General features: G+C 46.7%; 1 protein-coding gene and 1 long non-coding RNA gene across 2 annotated transcripts in view; one reads left to right on the forward strand and one right to left on the reverse strand.

Moving 5' to 3' along the window:
• LOC148524861 (uncharacterized) overlaps positions 1 to 5,992 on the forward strand; it is a 49,391-nt gene extending 43,399 nt beyond the window's left edge. The window contains exon 3 of the long non-coding RNA XR_015878337.1: positions 5,467 to 5,992. This is a non-coding gene — a long non-coding RNA (uncharacterized LOC148524861). The remainder of the gene's footprint in view (positions 1 to 5,466) is intronic.
• Positions 1 to 21,331, reverse strand: part of LOC148524862 (vitamin D3 hydroxylase-associated protein-like) — a 69,264-nt gene that overhangs the window by 8,716 nt on the left and 39,217 nt on the right. The window contains exons 10-13 of the mRNA XM_088471601.1: positions 19,263 to 19,362; positions 16,127 to 16,170; positions 11,963 to 12,002; positions 4,373 to 4,481 (exon numbers count right to left, since the gene is read on the reverse strand). Of these exons, the coding sequence (XP_088327727.1) occupies positions 4,373 to 4,481; positions 11,963 to 12,002; positions 16,127 to 16,170; positions 19,263 to 19,362 (293 nt within the window). The remainder of the gene's footprint in view (positions 1 to 4,372; positions 4,482 to 11,962; positions 12,003 to 16,126; positions 16,171 to 19,262; positions 19,363 to 21,331) is intronic.

Genomic DNA, 21,331 nt, shown 5'->3' on the forward strand with positions numbered 1-21,331 from the left:
TTGTTGATGCACGTGCGGCTACTGCGCACACAATTCACAAACACAGAAAATAATTTTTTTTTTGGTTTGGACTGGAGTGTACTTTCGGGGGTTACAGCACCCTTAACGGTCAAGCCAGCCGGCCCTTTACTTATGACACAGGCGCACGCTTGGCACTACTTTGTTGATGCACGTGCGGCTACTGCGCACACAATTCACAAACACAGAAAATAATTTTTTTTTTGGTTTGGACTGGAGTGTACTTTCGGGGGTTACAGCACCCTTTAACGGTCAAGCCAGCCGGCCCTTTACTTATGACACAGGCGCACGCTTGGCACTACTTTGTTGATGCACGTGCGGCTACTGCGCACACAATTCACAAACACAGAAAATATATTATTTTTTTAGCACTTGGGGGGAGCACCCCTGATGGACAGAGCACCCCCTGGACAACACTACAGCACTCCTTTAGGACTGGGACACTGCACAGGACTTTGGAGTGGACACAGCCCCTATGGAGAACTGACTGCACAACACAGTCCAGCCAGCCCCTATGGACTTTGAAGTAGTGGACACAGCCCCTATTAACAACAGCAGCACAGCACAACACAGCCAGCCCCTATGGACTTTGAAGTAGTGGACAACAGCAGCACTACACTACACTACACTACACTACACAGCCCTAACTCCCACCCTCCCTCTTCACTGTCCACAGCCGAGTGAGAAAATGGCGCCGACGCGGGTACCTTATATAGGATCCAAAACCCGCGAGACTCGGAAGGCGGGATGATGACGTTTTGCCTCGATTTCAGATCCGAGTCAGGCGGGAAAAGTCGAGCCTGACTCGGATCGGACTCGGAACGGGGGGGCTCGGGGGGGTTCGGATTTCAGAAATCCGAACCCGCTCACCCCTAGTTAATAATAATAATAAATAATTTAGGAAGGGTTTTGTGACATCATGTGCCTAACCCTAATCCTCCCCCAAGTGCCTAACTTTAACCCCTAACCCTCCCCCTAACCCCGCTACTCACCTTCGGAATGCTGGTGGTCGGGATTCCAGCGCCAGGACCTTGACCGGTGTCGGCATGCCGGCACCGGTATTTTAAGCACTGGCATCCCCTTTGCTAGGATATTAACTGTATCCCCTGTGAGCTTCACATCATACGTCTTATTTTGTCACTGTTGCACACTAATTGCCATTGTGTACAAAATGAGGTTACAATATTACTGAGCATTTCTCCTTTGTATAAGACCAATGCTCTGTATATGTACTGTCCCCAAACACCTGCTCATTACAGACCAATCACTCAGTGCCAGAGCCGTAACTAGACTTTTTGGTGCCCTGTGCCAGAAAGAGCATTGGCGCCCCCTCATTTTTCAAATAGGGACATAATGCACCCAAAAAAGGGCCATGGCTTCATGGGGAAGGGCCAGGGAAGTGATAGAAGAGGCCAGGAGATGCTGGGGATGAAATAAGAGGAAGCTACAAGCAAGAATGATAATAAACAGAAATTTGACAGGCCCAAACAGCGCCCCCTGACCTGTGGTGCCCTGTGCCATGGCACAAGCCACACTACCTTAGTTACAGCCCTGCTCAGTGTACTTTGATGTGTGCTTCTATACGTAACATTTTGTAGTATAAATCATAAATGAGGATGGATCTTTGATCAGTGTCTGTGGCTTGTGGTATACTGTATTTGTGTCTTGGATTTGATCCCCATAATTACAGTGCTTAAAACTATTCCATATACCAAAGTTTCACAAACTCCGCCATTTACAGTCCAGGTTTTATGGATAGCCATACTGAAATCCAGATGGTTAAATCAAATTGACTGAGGTACTAATTAAGTCATCTGTGCTCAAGTATGGATATTCTTTAAAACCTGGACTGTAATGGCAGAGTTTGGGAACCACTGCCATATACTTTTGGTATACGAAGCTCTATGAGTATGACTATATGAGGCATGTTTGGTTGGTTGCCTATGGGTATACTGACCATACGGGGCACATTAGATTGATGGAATACAATGCTCTATGGGTATATTGGCGATAAGAGGCACATTAGGTTGGTGGCATACAAAGCTCTATGGGTATACTGGCCATAAGGGGCACATTAGGTTGGTGGCATACAAAGATATATATCGGTATAGTGGCCATACAGGGCACATTAGGTTGATGGAATACAAAGCTCTATGGGTATACTGGCCATTAGAGGCACATTAGGTTGGTGGCATACAAAGCTCTATGGGTATACTGGCCATACGGGACACATTAGGTTGGTGGCATACAAAGATATATATCGGTATAGTGGCCATACAGGGCACATTAGGTTGATGGATTACAAAGCTCTATGGGTATACTGGCCATATGGGGCACATTAGATTGATGGAATACAATGCTCTATGGGTATATTGGCCATTAGAGGCACATTAGGTTGGTAACATACAAAGATCTATATCGGTATAGTGGCTATACAGGGCACATTATGTTGGTGCATACAAAGCTCTATGGGTATACTGGCCATAAGGGGCACATTAGGTTGGTGGCATACAAAGCTCTATGGGTATACTGGCCATAAGGGGCACATTAGGTTGGTGGCATACAAAGATATATATCGGTATAGTGGCCATACAGGGCACATTAGGTTGATGGAATACAAAGCTCTATGGGTATACTGGCCATATGGGGCACATTAGATTGATGGAATACAATGCTCTATGGGTATATTGGCCATTAGAGGCACATTAGGTTGGTAACATACAAAGATCTATATCGGTATAGTGGCTATACAGGGCACATTATGTTGGTGCATACAAAGCTCTATGGGTATACTGGCCATAAGGGGCACATTAGGTTGGTGGCATACAAAGCTCTATAGGTATACTGGCCATACGGGGCACATTAGGTTGGTGGCATACAAAGATCTATATCGGTATAGTGGCCACACAGGGCACATTAGGTTGATGCAATACAAAGCTCTATGGGTATACTGGCCATAAGGGGCACATTAGGTTGGTGACATACAAAGCTCTATGGGTATACTGGCCATATGGGGCACATTAGGTTGGTGGCATACAAAGATCTATGAGTATACTGGCCATATGGGGCACATTAGGTTGGTGGCATACAAAGCTCTATGGGTATACTGGCCATATGGGGCACATTAGGTTGGTGACATACAAAGCTCTATGGGTATACTGGCCATAAGGGGCACATTAGGTTGGTGGCATACAAAGCTCTATGGGTATACTGGCCATATGGGGCACATTAGGTTGGTGACATACAAAGCTCTATGGGTATACTGGCCATATGGGGGACATTAGGTTGGTGACATACAAAGCTCTATGGGTATACTGGCCATATTGGGCACATTAGGTTGGTGACATACAAAGCTATATGGGTATACTGGCCATACGGGGCACATTAGGTTGGTGACATACAAAGCTCTATAAGTATACTGGCCATAAGGGGCGCATTTGGGTTGGTGGCATACAAAGCTCTATGGGTATACTGGCCATATGGGGCACATTAGGTTGGTGACATACAAAGCTCTATGGGTATACTGGCCATATTGGGCTCATTAGGTTGGTGACATACAAAGCTCTTTGGGTCTACTGGCCATACGGGGCACATTAGGTTGGTGACATACAAAGCTCTATGAGTATACTGGCCATAAGGGGCACATTTGGGTTGGTGGCATACAAAGCTCTATGAGTATACTGGCCATAAGGGGCACATTTGAGTTGGTGGCATACAAAGCTCTATGGGTATACTGGCCATATGGGGCACATTAGATTGGTGGCATACAAAGCTCTATGAGTATACTGGCCATATGGGGCACATTAGATTGGTAGCATAGAAAGCTCTATGGGTATACTGGCCATATGGAATTAAGTTAGACAATCGAGTCTGATAATTCTTTTGTCATGAACATTGAATATATATTTTTTCTCTGTACTGAAATAAATATATCCTTATGTACCATAGCGCACATGCTGAGATCTCCCTTTTATTCTGCAATAAGAACTTCTTATATCTTATATGAAGTAAACCAGTTATATCATTATCATTACATTATGCACATTCTATATCTCATGTTGCTGTATTGGCTGCTAATAATTAGTGAGTGTTGCATGTGCCACTGTCATTATACACTGCAGGACACCCATCGGAGGACCTAAGGTGGTCCTACTGTAGTGAGAGGGGGTGCAGCTACAAGGACCCCACAGCTGAGAATGGTTTTCTATTAAACCTAAGCCACACCATTTCCAGCGGACAAAATGTACAAAGGGGCTTGTAATAAATGTTGCTGTGGGGCCCATAAATCTCCAGTTACACCCTGTATAATAATATAAATAAATTAGTGACGAAGCACAGTGACTTATAGAAATACCATAAAGTCTCCCCGGATAACCGATGTTGAAGGCCGGGCCCAACATGGGACATAGGACCACATCTAGATTCAGCTTTCTCCACTCAGTGAGGAATTCTGTCTGGTATTCCTAAAAGAAAAGACTTATCACAAGAGCTGACAATCACAGACAGACCTCAGAGAACAGACTGGGGTACATGAATTATAGGTATTTAATATGTGAATAAAATTTAACAGTGTCATTAAAGACATTACTGAGAAATAATTTGAAATTAGAATTACATATATTAATTAAATATGAACACACTTTCCATATATACCTTGTTTACCAGATATATATCCAATCCTCTCCTATTTACATCTCTGACCTTATCTCCCTGCACACTCCTGCCCGGGTTGGGTACGGGATGCCGGTGGTCAGAGTCCCGACACTTTCCTCCCGACAGGGTTAGGATACCAACACCTGTCAGTCGGTATCCTAATGCTTCCCCTAACCCTCCCTCCCCTATGCCTAAACTTAACCTCCCTCCTAGTGCCTAAACCTAACCTCCCTCTCCCTGCACCCTAAACCTCCCCCTAGTGTCTATCCCTAACCCCTAACTCTCCTCCTAACAGGATTCTGACAGGTGTCTGGATTACGGCGCCGGTATTCTAATTGCCAGCATCCCCTTTGCCGGGATATTGACTGTATCCCCTCCCGCCCATCCACTTCGCTCCACAAATTAATGCTCACCAACTAATTACTTCATCCACTCCCTCCTGCAAGATTTTGCCTGTGCTGCTCCCTACCACTGGAACTCTCTTGCTCTCCCTTTCCTTATCAGACTCCACATCTATACAAAGTTTAAAACAGGCTCTCAAGACCCACTCCTTTATCAAAGCTTTCCAGCTCTTATCCTATCCTACCTTCCATGCTCCTTACTCACTGTCTCTCCCCTCTGTGTCACCCCCATCTGTCTCCCACTCCCCTTTAGATTGTAAGCTCTAACGAGCAGGACCCTCTTCCCTCATGTGCTTCTCCTTTCCTCACTTATACAATCATCTCTTCCCCATGCCCAACAATGGCACCAAAAGTTCTGTACTGTAATTATTTTTTTCTTGTTTTGTTCATCCAGTTTCTGTTTGTGTACTCTGTAAGGCCCTAATGAACCCTTGTGGGCGTCCTGTGGATCCTATGGACTTTGAAGAAATAGGTATACTTCTGAAGAAGCTGGATATCGATTTACCAGCGAAACGCGTTAAGCCTCTCCACCATCGCTACAACCCTTGGGGTACATCTATATCCATTCATCTTGGACACTTTGACACATTTTCCTGCTTTTGGGACATTTGCATCAACTCCACAGGATAACAGCTACAAGTGGATCCCATCCAGTCTATACTCTGTGATAATACCAACAGGATTTGGACACATGATAATTTCTTTGGACTGAGATTAAGAATACGCCACCTGGTAAATATTTGCTGTACCTAGTTACACAGAACCAACAATTTGTCCCACAGCTAGTGTCTTTATCGAATATGGATTAACCAGCCTCCCCTAGTAGCGATTACATATGACTGCAACTATTTTTAATACAGCACTTATTTTGTGGATTTTATTATTTTCCATATAACAAATTTTATTATATTGTAATGTATTAAATGTGATATTAATTGACTACACATCCGTATCTGAGTTTTTATATACAAAAACTATATATAGCGCTGGTATCAACTATTTGTATATTTGAAGAAATAGAGTTAACAAAGATAAGTCTACCATAACTCAATTTCTTCTTCATGGTCCATAGGTGATCCACAGGGATACCATGGGGATGTCCCATAGCAGTTTCCCCTAAGGCCAGGGATGCTCCTGAACAGAAAGAAGGTGTAGAACCTGAGAAAGGTGTGGACGGAAGACCACGTGGCTGCCTTGCACAATTGTTCAGCAGAAGCGCCACATCGAACTGCCCACGAGGGTCCCACATACCGAGTAGAATGTGCTGTAACCCTGTTTGGAACAGGAAGATTAGCTTGTGTGTAGGCCTTAGAGAGTGTCATTCGGAGCTATCCAGCCAGAGTCTGTTTGTTAGCTGGCCACCTCACTTATGAAAGCCATACAATACAAATTTGCCATACAATACAGAATCTGATTACCTAAAGGAAATAGTAGATCCGAAAAGCACGAACCACATCCAAGGAGGCTTCACCTGCAGAAAAATCCGAGGACTGGAAGGTCGAAACCACAATCTATTAATTCAAATGGAACCGGGATACCACTTTAGGGTTATAACCAGCCCTGGTACAGAAGACAGCTCTGTCCGGATGAAAGATCAAGAATGGGGAGTGACAGGAGAGCGTTGTCAAATTATATACCCTGCTCACAGAGGAGATAGCGAAGAGAAAGAGCATCTTCACTGTCAGCCACTTGAGGTCTACTGAGTCCAGAGGTTCAAATGGAGGAGCCTGTACAGCCCGGAGAATCAAGGACAAATCCCACGGAGCCACCGGAGGGACAAAAAGGAGGTTGAAGGCGGAGAACACCTTGAAAGAATGTTCTAACATTAGACAGGGGAGTGATCCTTCACTGGAACCAGATTGACAGAGCAGAAACTTGAACTCTAAGGAAGGCCAGATGGAGGTCGAGGTCTAACCCAGCCTGCAGAAAGGCAAGCACCCGGGAGACCCTAAAAACTGTATGGTCCCCCTGGGCTCTTAAAGGGGTCTCTCAAGAGCTATGCCGTGAAAGACAGATGAGGTAGGTATGGGTACAGGCAAGGACTCTGTGCTAGTAGATCCTGCCATAGAGGCAGTGGGAATGGAGTGTCTATGGAGAGACTTCGTAGGTCGATGAACCAATGTCGCCTGGGCAAGGCTGGGGCTATTAGTATCACCATTCCGACTTCTTGCTTGAACTTTTGGAGAACTCTCGGGAGGAGGGAGATTGGAGGAAAGAGGTATGCAAGATTTAAGTTCCACCTCACTGCCAGAGCATCCACGAAGGCAGCTGAGGGATCTCTGGTCCTGGACCCATACCTGAGGACCTTGTGGTTGTGATGTGAAGCCATCAGGTCTATGTCTGGCAGGCGCCATTGTCCACCAGGAGTTGAAAGCCATCCAGATGTAGAGCCCACTCCCCGGCGTGTATGTCCTGATGGCAGTCCGCTTCCCAGTTGAGCACTCTGGGGATGAACACTGCCGAGATTGCCGGGAGATGACATTCGGCCCAGACCAGAATGTGTGCTTCTTCCCGCATGGCTGCCCAACTTCGCATGCTTTCCTGATGGTTGAGGTAGGCTACCACAGTCGGGTTTTATACTGAATTTAGACTGGCTTGTCCCGGAGCAGATCTTGTGCCAGAGAGAGCGCTTTGTACACTGTTTGCCCCTCCAGAATGTTTATGGGCAGGCGACTTTCCTCGGTTGTCCATCGTCCCTGAAAGGTATGATGACCGATTACCACATCCCATCCGCGAAGGCTGGCATCTGTAGTGAGAAGTCCCCAATTTGGAATCTAGAAGGGGCGACTCTTGTCCGGATTGGACGTCTGTAGCCACCATGAGAGGGAAAACCGAACCTCCGGAGAGATAAGGATCATCTGGGAGCAGATCAGATGATACTGCCCGTTCCACCGGGAGAGAATCAGTTGTTGAAGGGGCCTGGAGTGGAACTGGGCATATTCTACCATATCAAAGGAGATACCATGGACCCCAGGACCTGCATTGCTAAGTAAATGGATACCCCCTGATTGTGGAGCAAGTTGCGCAAGTGTAGTATAAAAATTTTGTCCGCTGGCAGAACGATCCTCTGTATTCGAGAATCCAGGAATGCCCAAAGATGTACAATCCGTTACGTCGGAGATAGGTAGGACTTTATCCAATTGATGAGCCAGCCGTGTGTTTGCAGGCAGTCAACGGTCAGCTGGAGATGTCGTTGTAACACAACTGGTGAATGTGCCAAGATTAAGTGGTCATCTAGGTATGGCAGGATTCTGATTCCATGGCACCTGAGGTGGGCCACCATAACTTCCATTATTATGGTAAATAACTGAGGGGCTGTTGACAGACCAAAGGGCAGCACCCGAAACTGGTAATGTTGCTGCAGAACATCAAACTGTAGGAACTGCTGGTGGGTTGGAGTAATAGGTACATGCAGATATGCATCCTGAATGTCGAGAGAAACCATGAAATCCCCAGGCTCCAATGCCAGGACAATTTATCACACATTTTCCATGTGGAACTTGGGTACTCGGATAAATCTGTTGAGGGGTTTGAGATTCTGAATAGGCTGGTGAGACGCATTCGGCTTCTGAATCAAACAGAGAGTGGAATAAAAACCCAGTTCCTCGCTGAGCCGAAGGAACCGGTATTTTCACACATGAACGCAGCATGGAGTGATTAGCTTCCTGGAGGGCCAGGGCCTCGATAGCTGGGGAGGACACCTGAGGAAGGTGAGGGCGTACTCCTGAGAGATCACTTCTCGGACCCAAGCATCTGTTGTTGCTTGATGCCAAGATCAGGCGGAGAGTTTGTCGTCAAACTTGGAAGCTGGACATCTAGCCAACCAAGACTGCTTGGATCGCGGCTTAGTGGTCTTGTGAGAACTAGACTGCCTGGGAAAGGACTGCTCACTTGCCTTACCCTGAGGGCTAAAGAACAGAGAAGAGGACAGCCTAGGCTTAGGGACAGCTTCTTCCTAAATATGGAAGATGTAGGTCAGTTTTACCTTGGTAGGGTCTGATGGCAGGCTCTCTTCCAGTGCCTCTGCCCATCCTTCGATAGCCTTAGCCACACAGGCCACGGCCATACTGTAGCTGGCCTGCTGATAGCGCCAGAAAGCGAGCAGACTGACTTGAGACAAGTAAAAGCAGAGTAGAACTTCTGACAAAGCGTACCACATGCGAATCAACAGTAGGAGGGATTTCTGACTTAGCACACTCACTATTAGGAAGAGGGTAAAAAGACACTAGTCTTTTTGGGACCTGGAACCGTTGCCAGGAGTACTCCAAGCTTCCCCCATGAGCTCAGTGAGCTGTTCTGATTGAGGGAATTCAGCCTTAACCACCTTTTGACGTTTAAACATCTGGGTTTTTGGCTTAGGGGCCGGCTCATCATCCTCTACATTCAGGATCGATATAACCGCCCTCACTAAAGGAGGGACATCCACTGTTGAATGACGGTTCTCCTCGCCCGAGTGCGACCCGGAGAGAGAACCCTGTGCATCATTTGCCTCCACAGATGATGCATTAGAATCCGAAAGCGGGGTGGACTGAGAGGATGATACAGTCCGCCTAAGTGTTTTAGTGGCTGTCTGTCCGCCTTTTGCTGATAGGCGGCAGATGATTGAGCCATATTCTGCACTGAGTGGACATAAACATCCATCCAAGGAGGATGCATAGGGGGTACTGACATAGTAGGCTGTAATAGCTGTGGGTACCCCATGGTGGAAGGCAGCATGAGGGCTGATAAGAGGTCCACTAGCTGCGTCATAACCTATGATAAGGAGCACACCAAAGGTGGCTCCTGGACAGGGGCTGGTATGGTGGACTGAGGAGGTGGTACATAACAAATAACTCACAGACCATTCTGCATGAAATCCTAAGGGGACAAGCCCGCTGAATAGGATCTGCAAGTAACCAGCACAGGGGCCTCAGGCTCCTGTTTACCCTTAGAAGACATAGTAATAACCAGCTAGCAGCACATACTCAGTGTATGACTAGTAATGCAGAGTGACACCTATCACAAATACAAGTAAATGTGAAGTAATAATGAACCCCTACACGCCTGGTAGTTGAGGGTTTAAATAAGAGCAGCAGGGATAGATATAACTGACGGAACGTTTTAAGACAGTATAATGCACATAAATAAATCTACTTATAATGGGCACTAAATCAACTACTCAAGCCTCAAAGGGCTGGCAGAGTTATACAGGAAGACTGGACCCAAATCTCCTGAGACCTGTAGCTTCAGAATTAATGGCTGCTGAGTGTCTCCTATAGGCAGGGCCGGATTAAAGGGGGGGCGACAGGGGCGATCATCCCTGGGCCCCCACACCCAGCCATCGGGGTTAAAGTGAACCAGAGGAGACGGAACCAGTTCCGCCTCCTCTGGACACCTAACCCCAGTGCCGCACGGAGACACCAGACGCCCGCTTAGATTGTAACCAGCGGGCGCCCGGCTCCCTCCCCGCAGCGGCAGCCAGAGCCGGTGACTAGAGCTCACTCGTGAGCTCCGGCTTCCGGCTCAGGCAGTGAACTATGGGAGAGACGTCATGCGTCTCTCCCATAGTGCAGAGGAGCAGCGCCAGCTGAGCGGATCAGAAGGCAGCAGGAGCGGGGCTTAAGGGAAGTAAGATTTTATTTTTTTCTCTTTTTAGCGCAAGCGGCTTTTCCACTGCTGTGGGGGACATTACTCGGGGGGGACTACTGGGGGCATTACTACAGGGGACATTACTCGGGGGGGACATTGCTACTGGGTGCATTACTCGGGGGGCATTTCTACTGGGGGCATTACTCGAGGGGGACATTACTACAGGGGACATTACTCGGGGGGGACATTACTACATGGGACAGTACTTGGGGGGGGCATTACTACTGGTGCTACTACCACAGGGGGCACTACAGGGTTATTATTACTGGGGGCATTACTATTGGGCACACACAGGGGGCATGACTACTGGGGGCACAACTACAGGGGTATTACTACTGGGGGTATTTATACAGGGGGCATTACTATTGGGAACACTACTACTGGGGGTATAACTACAGGGGGCATTGCATAGGGGGCACTGCATAAGGGGCAACACTCCTGGGGGCACTACTACTGGGTGCACTGCATAAAGGGCACGTAATAGGGGCCCCCACATGTTTGTTGCCCTGGGGCCCCCACAGACCTTAATCCGGCCCTGCCTATAGGGAAGAGGGTGAGGAGGAGGAACAGCTCAGAAGCGGGAAATCTCAAAGTGAGGGATTGTGCTCTGGGCTGGGGGAGAGGATGCCGGGGGAGAGCCTACCTCCCCGCTGCTACACCAACCGCCGGGTGCCGCTGACCTCTTCATGGTCCCCGATGCCAGCTTTTAACTGCCCCTTTGGTCTAGTGGGGGAGCGGATGAAGCAGTCACCCCACTGCAGCGTCCTCTGGCAGATCTCCACCGCCGGAGGTAAGGACTGCACAACATGCCTTACCTGTTCTTCCTCATCTGTCTGGCTGCAGTCCTGGGTCCCCAGTGGAGCTGCAATCAGAGCCCCGCTGGCGCCCACCGTGATCACCGGACCACTCACCGGTGTTGCAGTGCTGGCGGAGGTAGCTGGAGCAGCAGTACAGGCACCCATTAGGACGCCTTGCTGCTTGCTCAGATAAACAACAAAAAAACCTCATAAAAAATCTTGGGGCTGCCTAAGCAGTCCTCCTGTCTAAAGGTGCGACCGGTCCTGCTGGCACCAAATGAAAAACTGTCTGCCTGTGGCTGGGGGCGAGGTATAAGTGGAGGAAGACCGGGGCATCCTGGGAGCTAAAGCTTTAACTGTTTGGTGCGTGGATCTCTCCAACCACACCCCCCCCATGGTATCCCTGTGGATCCCTATGGACCCTGAAGAAGACATTATTATTAATATATACGCAATGTATACTACCTGCAAGGCTATCTGCTCCTCCCAGAGATGCTTCACAGATCTAGATGGAGGAATGAGAGAGATCAATACAGACAATAACAGCAAAACATAACAGAGAAAACACAAAATCACAGAAACTTTGATGGAAGAAAACCTACAGATCCACCGAGTCTGCTCTCTCTGTGAGCCCGATTCATTAAGGATCGCAACTGCTAAAGCGTACATAGACGGCCGATTGTTGCGTACTGCGCATGAATCGCAGTGTGCAAAGACACCACTGTGATCGCAATGCGATCACCCAGAGCACGGAGAGCGATCACGGAGTGACTGACAGGCAGTGAGCGTTTGGGGGTGGTGATGAGAGGTGGTCAGAAAAAAAATGCTGGCGTGCCTGACCATTTGAACGCCGTTGCATGGGCGTGCATAAATTAGCCAGTGTGATGGCATAAGCAGCTTGAGTACTTACTGCGTGCAATGAGGTTAGCAATATCTAAGTAGAGTCAGGGCTGCTGTAATTCTGCATGAGTGGCCGATGGTACTCGATATTACCGATTTTTATGGAGGTTTGCAAGGTATTACGGATGTGAGTTAGCAGTAATAGGAGGCAGTGGACGTCTCTATGCAGGCAGCGTGAAGGCATTGTGACTGCAATCATTAGTTTATTTTCACAGCAGACCTGCGCGCGATTATGAGGCTGGAATCGCAATAGCGATCCTTAATGAATCAGGCTCTATGTTTTTATTGTATATTTTAGACAGAATCGGTATGAGTTCAAATCCCGATACCTGAAGACCGGCACTAGAAGATCCCTAGGAGGGTAAGTATTTGTACTATAGAAAGGGCACTAGAAGAGTAAGTATTTGTACTATTTCTAACCCTCTCCCCCCCCTAAGCCTTCTTTATGGGTGCCTAACCCCCCCTAATGCCTAACCTCCCCCTGTATAATTATCACAAAATTGAAAAAAAGGTATAACTCCGGCGCACGGTAACTGTCAGCTCAATCTCAATCCTATACCTGCCCAGACAAGTAAAACATACAGAATTAAAAAGCAATGGGAAAAAAAGATCTAAGGCGATACAGATAAAATTATACTTAAATCGTGAAGGTCGTTGATATGGAGGTTTTTCCTTTTCTAGAGATGATCCACTCCGTGGAATACAATATGAAATTTAAACACAAACATAAAAGACCATATGTGAAGTAATATCAAAACGTAAAACCACAACAAAATGAAATAGTCCTTTTGTGTTTCTGAAGAAAAAAAGGGTAATATCCGTTTTTTTCCAAAAGTAAATGTCAATCAAACAGATCAGGATAGATCCTCACCACCACAAATCATAGAGATGGGTGTACCATAAACTCACTTAATACGTGAATGGGAAATATACATAAAGGTATCTTTCAAAATACTTCACCGTGTGTCAAATGAAAGATTGAAGGATAAGCGTACCTCAACTCACGTAATAAGAAGTTGGGATCAGCATATAAAGGTATCTTTTCCACAAAAAATTAAAAAACCATAGGTAAAGAAGACTTTTGATTTAAAATAGAGGATGAGGTATCACTTCAAAAAAGGTTTATTAAAAATACAAATATTAAAAACATGTAAAATAAAATAAAAAATCCTTGAACAAGTAAAGATGAAAATTAGAAGTATTAACAGTAGTATCTCCTCTTACAGGTAAAAGGTCCGGCCTGAACCCGTAATGGATCTACTATATACCTCAAAAATATAAGTCCAAGTCTCTCTTGTAATCCATAGAATGCCCACAAATCTTTCCACCAACGCCGTTTCGATCCTCCTTGGATCTCCACCAACGCCGTTTCGATCCTCCTTGGATCTTTATATTTTTCATCAAAAGTCTTCTTTACCTATGGTTTTTTCATTTTTTGTGGAAAAGATACCTTTCTATGCTGATCCCAACTTCTTATTACGTGAGTTGGGGTACGCTTATCCTTCAATCTTTCGTTTGACACACGGTGAAGTATTTTGAAAGATACCTTTATGTATATTTTCCATTCACGTATTAAGTGAGTTTATGGTACGCCCATCTCTATGATTTGTGGTGGTGAGGATCTATCCTGATTTGTTTGATTGACATTAACTTTTGGAAAAAAACGGATATCACCCTTTTCCTCTTCAGAAACACAAAAGGACTATTTCATTTTGTTGTGGTTTTACGTTTTGACATTACTTCACATATGATCTTTTATGTTTGTGTTTAAATTTCATATTGTATTCCATGGAGTGGATCATCTCTAGAAAAGGAAAAACCTCCATATCAACGAACTCCACGATTTAAATATAATTTTATCTGTATCGCCTTAGATCTTTTTTCCCATTGCTTTTTAATTCTCCCCCTGTAAGTGCCTAAACCTACCCCCCCTCCCCGCTCCCTAAACCTAACCCTCCCGGTGGGGTGACTAACCCTAACCTACCCCCGGGGTTGCCTAACCCTAAACCACCCTTCCCCTAGCCTGACCCTAACCCTCCCAGGGGGGTGTCTAATCCTAAATCCCCCCCAGGAGCCCCTAACATAACCCCCTCCCTGCGGCTGTCCGCAACCGCCGCCCGGCTTACCTTCATTCGGTGTGCCGGGCGTCAGGATCCCGACGTAGGGATAATGATAGGCGGCAGAATTTTGACGTCTATCATTAGTCCCTCGGCGGGATATGACAGTCGGGAAGCCGGCGGTCGGCATTTTGCCTGCCGGCTTCCTGACTACATGCATTTTAGACTGGTCTTAAAAATATCCGCATGTTTACACCATGTATTCCCCAATTCTTTTACTGTGTGAGCCCCAACCACAATGGTCAGTAGACAATTCCTCATACCTCCCAACATTTGGGAGGGTCGCACGTAAATTTGGGGGCCTTGTCATACGTCACGCCCCCAATCTTAATCATACTGGGGGCCTCCTTCCACCGCTGCTCTGCTATTTCTTCCATAGCTGTATCCGTAGATTTATCACTCCCTCTGTATCATACATGCCTACTCTCCCGGAAGTCATGGGAGGCTCACGATTTTTCGGGTAACTCCCTGCACACCCCGTAGAGTAGGCACTTCTCCTGCATTCCTGCCCACTTCCTAGTGAAGTAGGCAGAATGGGGGAGAATTTCTAGGGCAAACGTGGATTCCCGTGTAGGGGGCGGGGCTTAATGATGCTATTCTGCAATAATCAAGTCATTTGGTCCCGCCCCTATTTAAATTTGCACCAATCGTGGCAATTTACCGCATGGGGAGGGGCTTAATGATGCTGACAATCAGCCACCCACCGGCTTCTTCTCCCCGGGCTTCTACTGGGGAGGGAAAGCAAAAGGCGGCAAGTATGCTCTGTATAAAAGTTCTTCCTATTTCCTCTCAGGTTTCCCTCCTTCTATTCCACAGTTGTTGTCACAGTGTCACCTTGTTCTAGAAACCCTCTTATTTATGTAAATGCTGCCGTCCTGATCACCTATTATTACTTATCTATCATATCCCCTATGTTATGTCTCTACTTGGAGCTGGACAGCTCCTTTCATCATGGTCACAGCCCTCCATCTTGTCAGTTACCTATAACAGTCTTCCACCTCAGGACGCAGAGTGTGAGCGGGTGGGAATTTATGTGGAATAATCCACCAGGGTAATATATCTATGTAGAGAAAAGTGATTGGACACTGACAGGACATAGATAAACAATATTTTATTGACGTCAGTACTTTGTAGGTCCACCACGTGCAGTGATTACTGCAGACACCCTTCTTGGCAAACTGTCTGTCCACAAGTTACTGGATAACAGCAGGGGGTATGTTTTGCCATTCCGCCTTACGTACAGTGACCAACTGTGACACTGAAGAAGGTCGAGTCAGCCTAGAACGCACCCATCGTTCCAATTCATCCCAGAGGTTCTCACTGGGGTTAAGATCTGGAGTCAGAGGTGGCCAGTACATCCAGGTTACCACATTTTCTGTATACTAGTCCAGCGTCACCCTGGAAACATGGCAGGTGGCATTGTCATCCTGATAAAAACATTCATTGCTTCTGTAGAACTGCCACAATGAACATCTTTATACTTCTCAGAGTTAATGTGACCATGCACGGACCCATGCTAAACCAGCTGCAATGCAGAGGTGTCCAATCACTTTTGTCTACATAGTGTACATTGTATATGAGAGATAATCTGGAAGAGCACACAGGGTCTTACCTTGCACCAACACTGGAATTTAGAAACCTGGAAATCCTCGGATACTGGAAATATTTAAAATAAGATTTACGTACAGGGAAAAAATATCAGCATCACTATAAATTTTAAAATATTTTATCTTCAAGTTATTATTAGATGCCGCATTGCAACACTAAGTTCTATGTACTATACAGATGGTTCAGGATCTGCTCTGAATGCTGAAGTCTTATAATCAGTGGCTATGTAGCTAACCAACAGCGGCCAAATATCTGGAGACGGAACCAGTTACGCCTCCTCCGGCCCACCTCAGCCCAGCGCCGCAGGGAGGCTCCATTTGCTGGGCGCCCACTGATATTTTGTTACCAGCGGGCGCCCAGCTCCTTCCCCACAATGGCACTGGCAGGTGGAGGCTGGCGCTCACTCCAGAGCTCCGGCTTCCAGCTCCTGAAGTGTGCACTATGGGAGAGATGTCATGAGGTCTCTCCCATAGTTCCGAGGAGCAGCCTGTTGGACGGCCGGGGATTCAGGTGCGGTTCTTATGGTAAGTATTGTGTTGGGGTTTTTTTGTGTGTAAGTGGCATTACTACTGGGGGCATTACTATTGGTATCACTACTACAGGGAGCATTACTATTGTGGGCACTACTACAGGGGGCATTATTATTGATGGCATTACTATTGGGGGCATAACTATTGTAGGCATTAATATTGGGGGCACTACTACAGGGGGCATTACAGCTAGGGGCATTATTATTTGGGCATTACTATTGGGGGTACTACTACAGAGAACATTACTACTGGGAGGCATTACTACTGGGGGCATTACTACTGGGGGCACTACTACATGGGGCACTGCATATGGGGACACTACTACTGGGGGCACTGTATAAGGGGCACTACCACTATGGACATTGCATAAGGGCCACTGCCACTACTGGGGGCACTGCATAAGGGGCACCACTACTGCGGGCACTGCATAAGGGGCACTACTACTGTCGGCATTATGTGTATTAGGGGCACTACTACTGTGGGTATTGTGTATACGGGGCATTACTTTGGGTTAAAAAGTTAAAATGCCCATTGGTCACAACTTAATGTACCTGCTGCTTACACACCGCTAATTTCTTCTCATGGACTCAAGGTCTAAGGATTACTATTGGGGCTAGGAAACCCATGTCAGGGGCATTATCAAAGTGTCACTTAGGATTTTAGCGAGTATTAAGTGAAGCAATAAAACATAACATCACTTATGTAACCATTGTGTCTGCCAGAGCAATGATAGATTTTCGGAATTATGCTGTAGAGTGAGAAAGTTACTAATCAGTGTTAGGGCACCTGGGCGCACTTACCAAACACAGGGACAGGGGTTGGGGGACAGGAGCAGTCTGTTTCTTTACGGTAGTATTCAGGTTATGGGCTATTGCTAGATATGTTATATATTCTCATATAGAAAAATCATTTATTAATTAGTGGGATAAAAGTATAGCTACAATATGGGGCCTGTTTATTTATTATCAGGTTTTAGACCCGATAATTAGAAAATGATTATTGCCAATAAGGAATGATGTACCGCATGCATGTATTTAAATGCACTCGCAGGAATCTGTCCTTGCTGATTGTAAAAGTAAAGTGACCACTAATGTGACCACTTTGCTTTCAGTTTTCGGGACGTTAGCTACCAGGGCCAAGCTCTGGAATGAATTGCTCGTTTCCGCATTATTTAAGGAGAAATTTGATTGATGAATAGAGTTCTAAGGAACCTATTCATCATCACTTAATTTTTACAAAAGTTGTAAAAATTAAGTTATTGGGCCATTCATTAAGGAGGTAAAGCAGCGGAATGGCCCGCTGTCCCCATACACTAGTATCACAGATATCTCCTACTTACCTTCCTCTGGCGGAATGGCCCGCTGTCCCCATACACTAGTATCACAGATATCTCCTACTTACCTTCTTTTGGCGGAATGGCCCGCTGTCCCCATATACTAGTATCACATATATCTCCTGCTTGCCGTCCTCTGCCGGAATGGCCCGCTGTCCCCATACACTAGTATCACAGATATCTCCTACTTACCTTCCTCTGGCGGAATGGCCCGCTGTCCCCATACACTAGTATCACAGATATCTCCTACTTACCTTCCTTTGGCGGAATGGCCCGCTGTCTCCATATACTAGTATCACATATATCTCCTGCTTGCCGTCCTCTGCTGGAATGGCCCGCTGTCCCTATACACTAGTATCACAGATATTTCCTACTTACCCTCCTCTGACGGAATGGCCCGCTGTCCCCATACACTAGTATCACAGATATCTCCTGCTTACCTTCCTTTGGCGGAATGGCCCGCTGTCCCCATATAATAGTATCACATATATCTCCTGCTTGCCGTCCTCTGCCGGAATGGCCCGCTGTCCCCATACACTAGTATCACAGATATCTCCTGCTTACCTTCCTTTGGCGGAATGGCCCGCTGTCCCCATACACTAGTATCACAGATATCTCCTGCTTACCTTCCTTTGGCGGAATGGCCCGCTGTCCCATACACTAGTATCACAGATATCTCCTGCTTAAATTCCTTTGGCGGAGTGGCCCGCTATCCCCATACACTAGTATCACAGATATTTCCTGCTTACCTTCCTCTGGTGGAATAGCCCGCTGTCCTCATACACTAGTATCACAGATATCTCCTGCTTACCTTCCTCTGGCGGAATGGCCCGCTGTCCCCATACACTAGTATGGGGACAGAATTCATCAAGCACCATAAATACAATATTTTCAGAGCTTGTTTGCTGGAGCATTTGCCATCTTCAGATGGCGAGTGCTGCCGCTACCCACTCCTTCCGTATGGGAAGGAGTCCTGGGTCATGAAAAGGGATCCTTTCGGACGTCGGAGCTCTTGTGTGCATGCGTGACCTGCTCCGAGAGGAGCAATGAAAGTGTTCGGGAAGACAGCTGATTTGATGAATTCCTCCGGCGCTCTCGTCGAGAAGAAACATTAACTATCGAAGTCCGTTCGGACAATGATAATTAACATATTGAATAGACCAATTAGTGTTTATAATTATGTTGTGTTTTTTTCATTTTTGTTTATAATGAAATTGTCCGTGTTAAATTTAATTACAGTAAGAATTGGTTTTTTTTTGTTTTTCGTATCTACTTACTATCGGCCGGAAAATGAAGCCCAGGATCCTCTTCACCACGTCGGGCATTTTACAGAGTTGTGCGCATTCCCCCAGGTTGGGGTCTATGAAGTTGTTCTTACTAATAGGAATAAAATACAAGGTAGTTATATAAAGTGGTCCCATTTATTCACTACCCCTGAAATGCATGAGTATTCCGAACATTCCAGGAGAGTGGGCAACGTACGGACAAAGGTTTTTAGTTTCCCCTGCCTATACATACTATGCCAGGTTATCAGCCCCCGCCATCTTTATTAGCCCCCCTGCATTTCCTGATCACAGAGGTCATGGCATCAGAGACTGCCCCACAAACGCTGGCCAGGATTTTATTATGGATCCGTTAGAGTGCTGCCTCTTGTGCACAGCACTCTAGAGCTTCAGCAGTCCCACAGCTGAACATTTAGGTCCCTGTTGACTATAGGCCGCATAGGGGAGCAAGGCCAGTAAGCATCACAGGTGGCCACGTGGTGCCTGCAGACTGTTGAGGCCCCCAGTTGATAGTTACGCCGATTGTCATAAGATATTCTTATAACAGCTCTGCTAGGGGGGAGATGCTGAGCAAGGATCCTTATGTACATCAACTCATCGTAACATAAAGGGATTCTCTCCCGCTTTCCTACATGCCCTCCAGTCTGCTTACTGCAATGTTATCTATATATAACTAGAGAATTATCCTCATCCCTGTGCTCTGATCCATTGGAGATTCCATTCCACAGTTGGCAACATTCTCATATTATTGGCTCTCTCTGAGGTAAAAAAAAACCCAAATAAATAAAAAATACTTAATTTCTATATATACTGTATATTGTTAGAGGTGTCCAGCATGGAATCTGGTATCCAGAACATTAGGGAAATCCAGAAAAAGTTCCTGTGACTGAGGACAAATTATGTGATAATTAGGGATGCAATCGGGAAGCCAGCTGACATTAAACTGACAGCTGGCTCCCCGACTGTCATATCCCGGCGAGGGTGAAATGCCCGGCGTCTAGATGTATACGCCGCTCATTTCCCCGATGCCGGGAGACCTTCGATCGGGATGCCGGGCGCCACGAGCGGACAGCCGTGGGGGGGAAGGGTTAGGTTTAGTGCACCCGGGAGGGACTTAGGGTTAGGCACTCCCCCGTGAGGGTTAGGGTCAGGCTAGGGGGAGGGAGGGTTAGGCACCCCCCCAGGGGACTTAAGTTTAGGCAGCGGGGAAGGGGGGGTTAGGGTTAGGCACTTACGGGGGGGATTAGGGTTAGGCACTTGGGGGGAGGTTAGGGTTAGGCACCCCTAAGGAGAGTTAGGGTTAGGGGGGTTAGGTTAGTCTATACGTACCTTACAACGATCAGGATTTCCAGCGCTGTCGGGCTCACGCTGCCGGGATGTGTTCCAGTGTCGTGCTGCCGCTGCCGGGAATCGAACCACCGGCCATGCGGGGGCGGTATTTCATACCGATTCCGATAATTATATGTACTGAATAACTTTTCCCTCATTCACTTGGGTCACATAGCTCCTCTCAGTGATTACAGATGGTGGAGGCCAATGGCCATGTCTCCATGTATGGCTCCCCTTAGAGATTGTTTGTCATGGCTGTTTTTTGTGACTTTCCCTTCTTGCACTTGTGTAGCAGTGCTCCTCTCAGTGACTGAAGGAGGGTCACTGGCGGGCGTATCTATAATGGGTGCAGGCTATGCAGGGCACATGGGCCTCTGGCTCCCTTTATTCCGTTGTGTCGCAGTGCTCCTCACAGTGACTGTAGGAGGATGCGATCATTAGTCCTGTCTGGGTGTACAACATTCCCTTGTATAGCAGTGCTCCTCACAGTGACTGTAGGAGGATGTGATCATTAGTCCTGTCTGGGTGTACAACATTCCCTTGTATAGCAGTGCTCCTCACAATGACTGTAGGTGGATGTGATCATTAGTCATGTCTGGGTGTATAACTTCCCCTTATTCCCTTGTGTAGCAGTGCTCCTCACAGTGACTGTAGGAAGATGTGATCATTGGTCATGGCTGTGTTTATGACTTTCCCTTTATTCCCTTGTGTATCACTGCTCCTCACAGTGACTG

Source organism: Taudactylus pleione, unplaced genomic scaffold, assembly GCF_031769625.1.
Source record: "Taudactylus pleione unplaced genomic scaffold, aTauple2 ptg000115l, whole genome shotgun sequence".
NCBI lineage: Eukaryota > Metazoa > Chordata > Amphibia > Anura > Myobatrachidae > Taudactylus > Taudactylus pleione.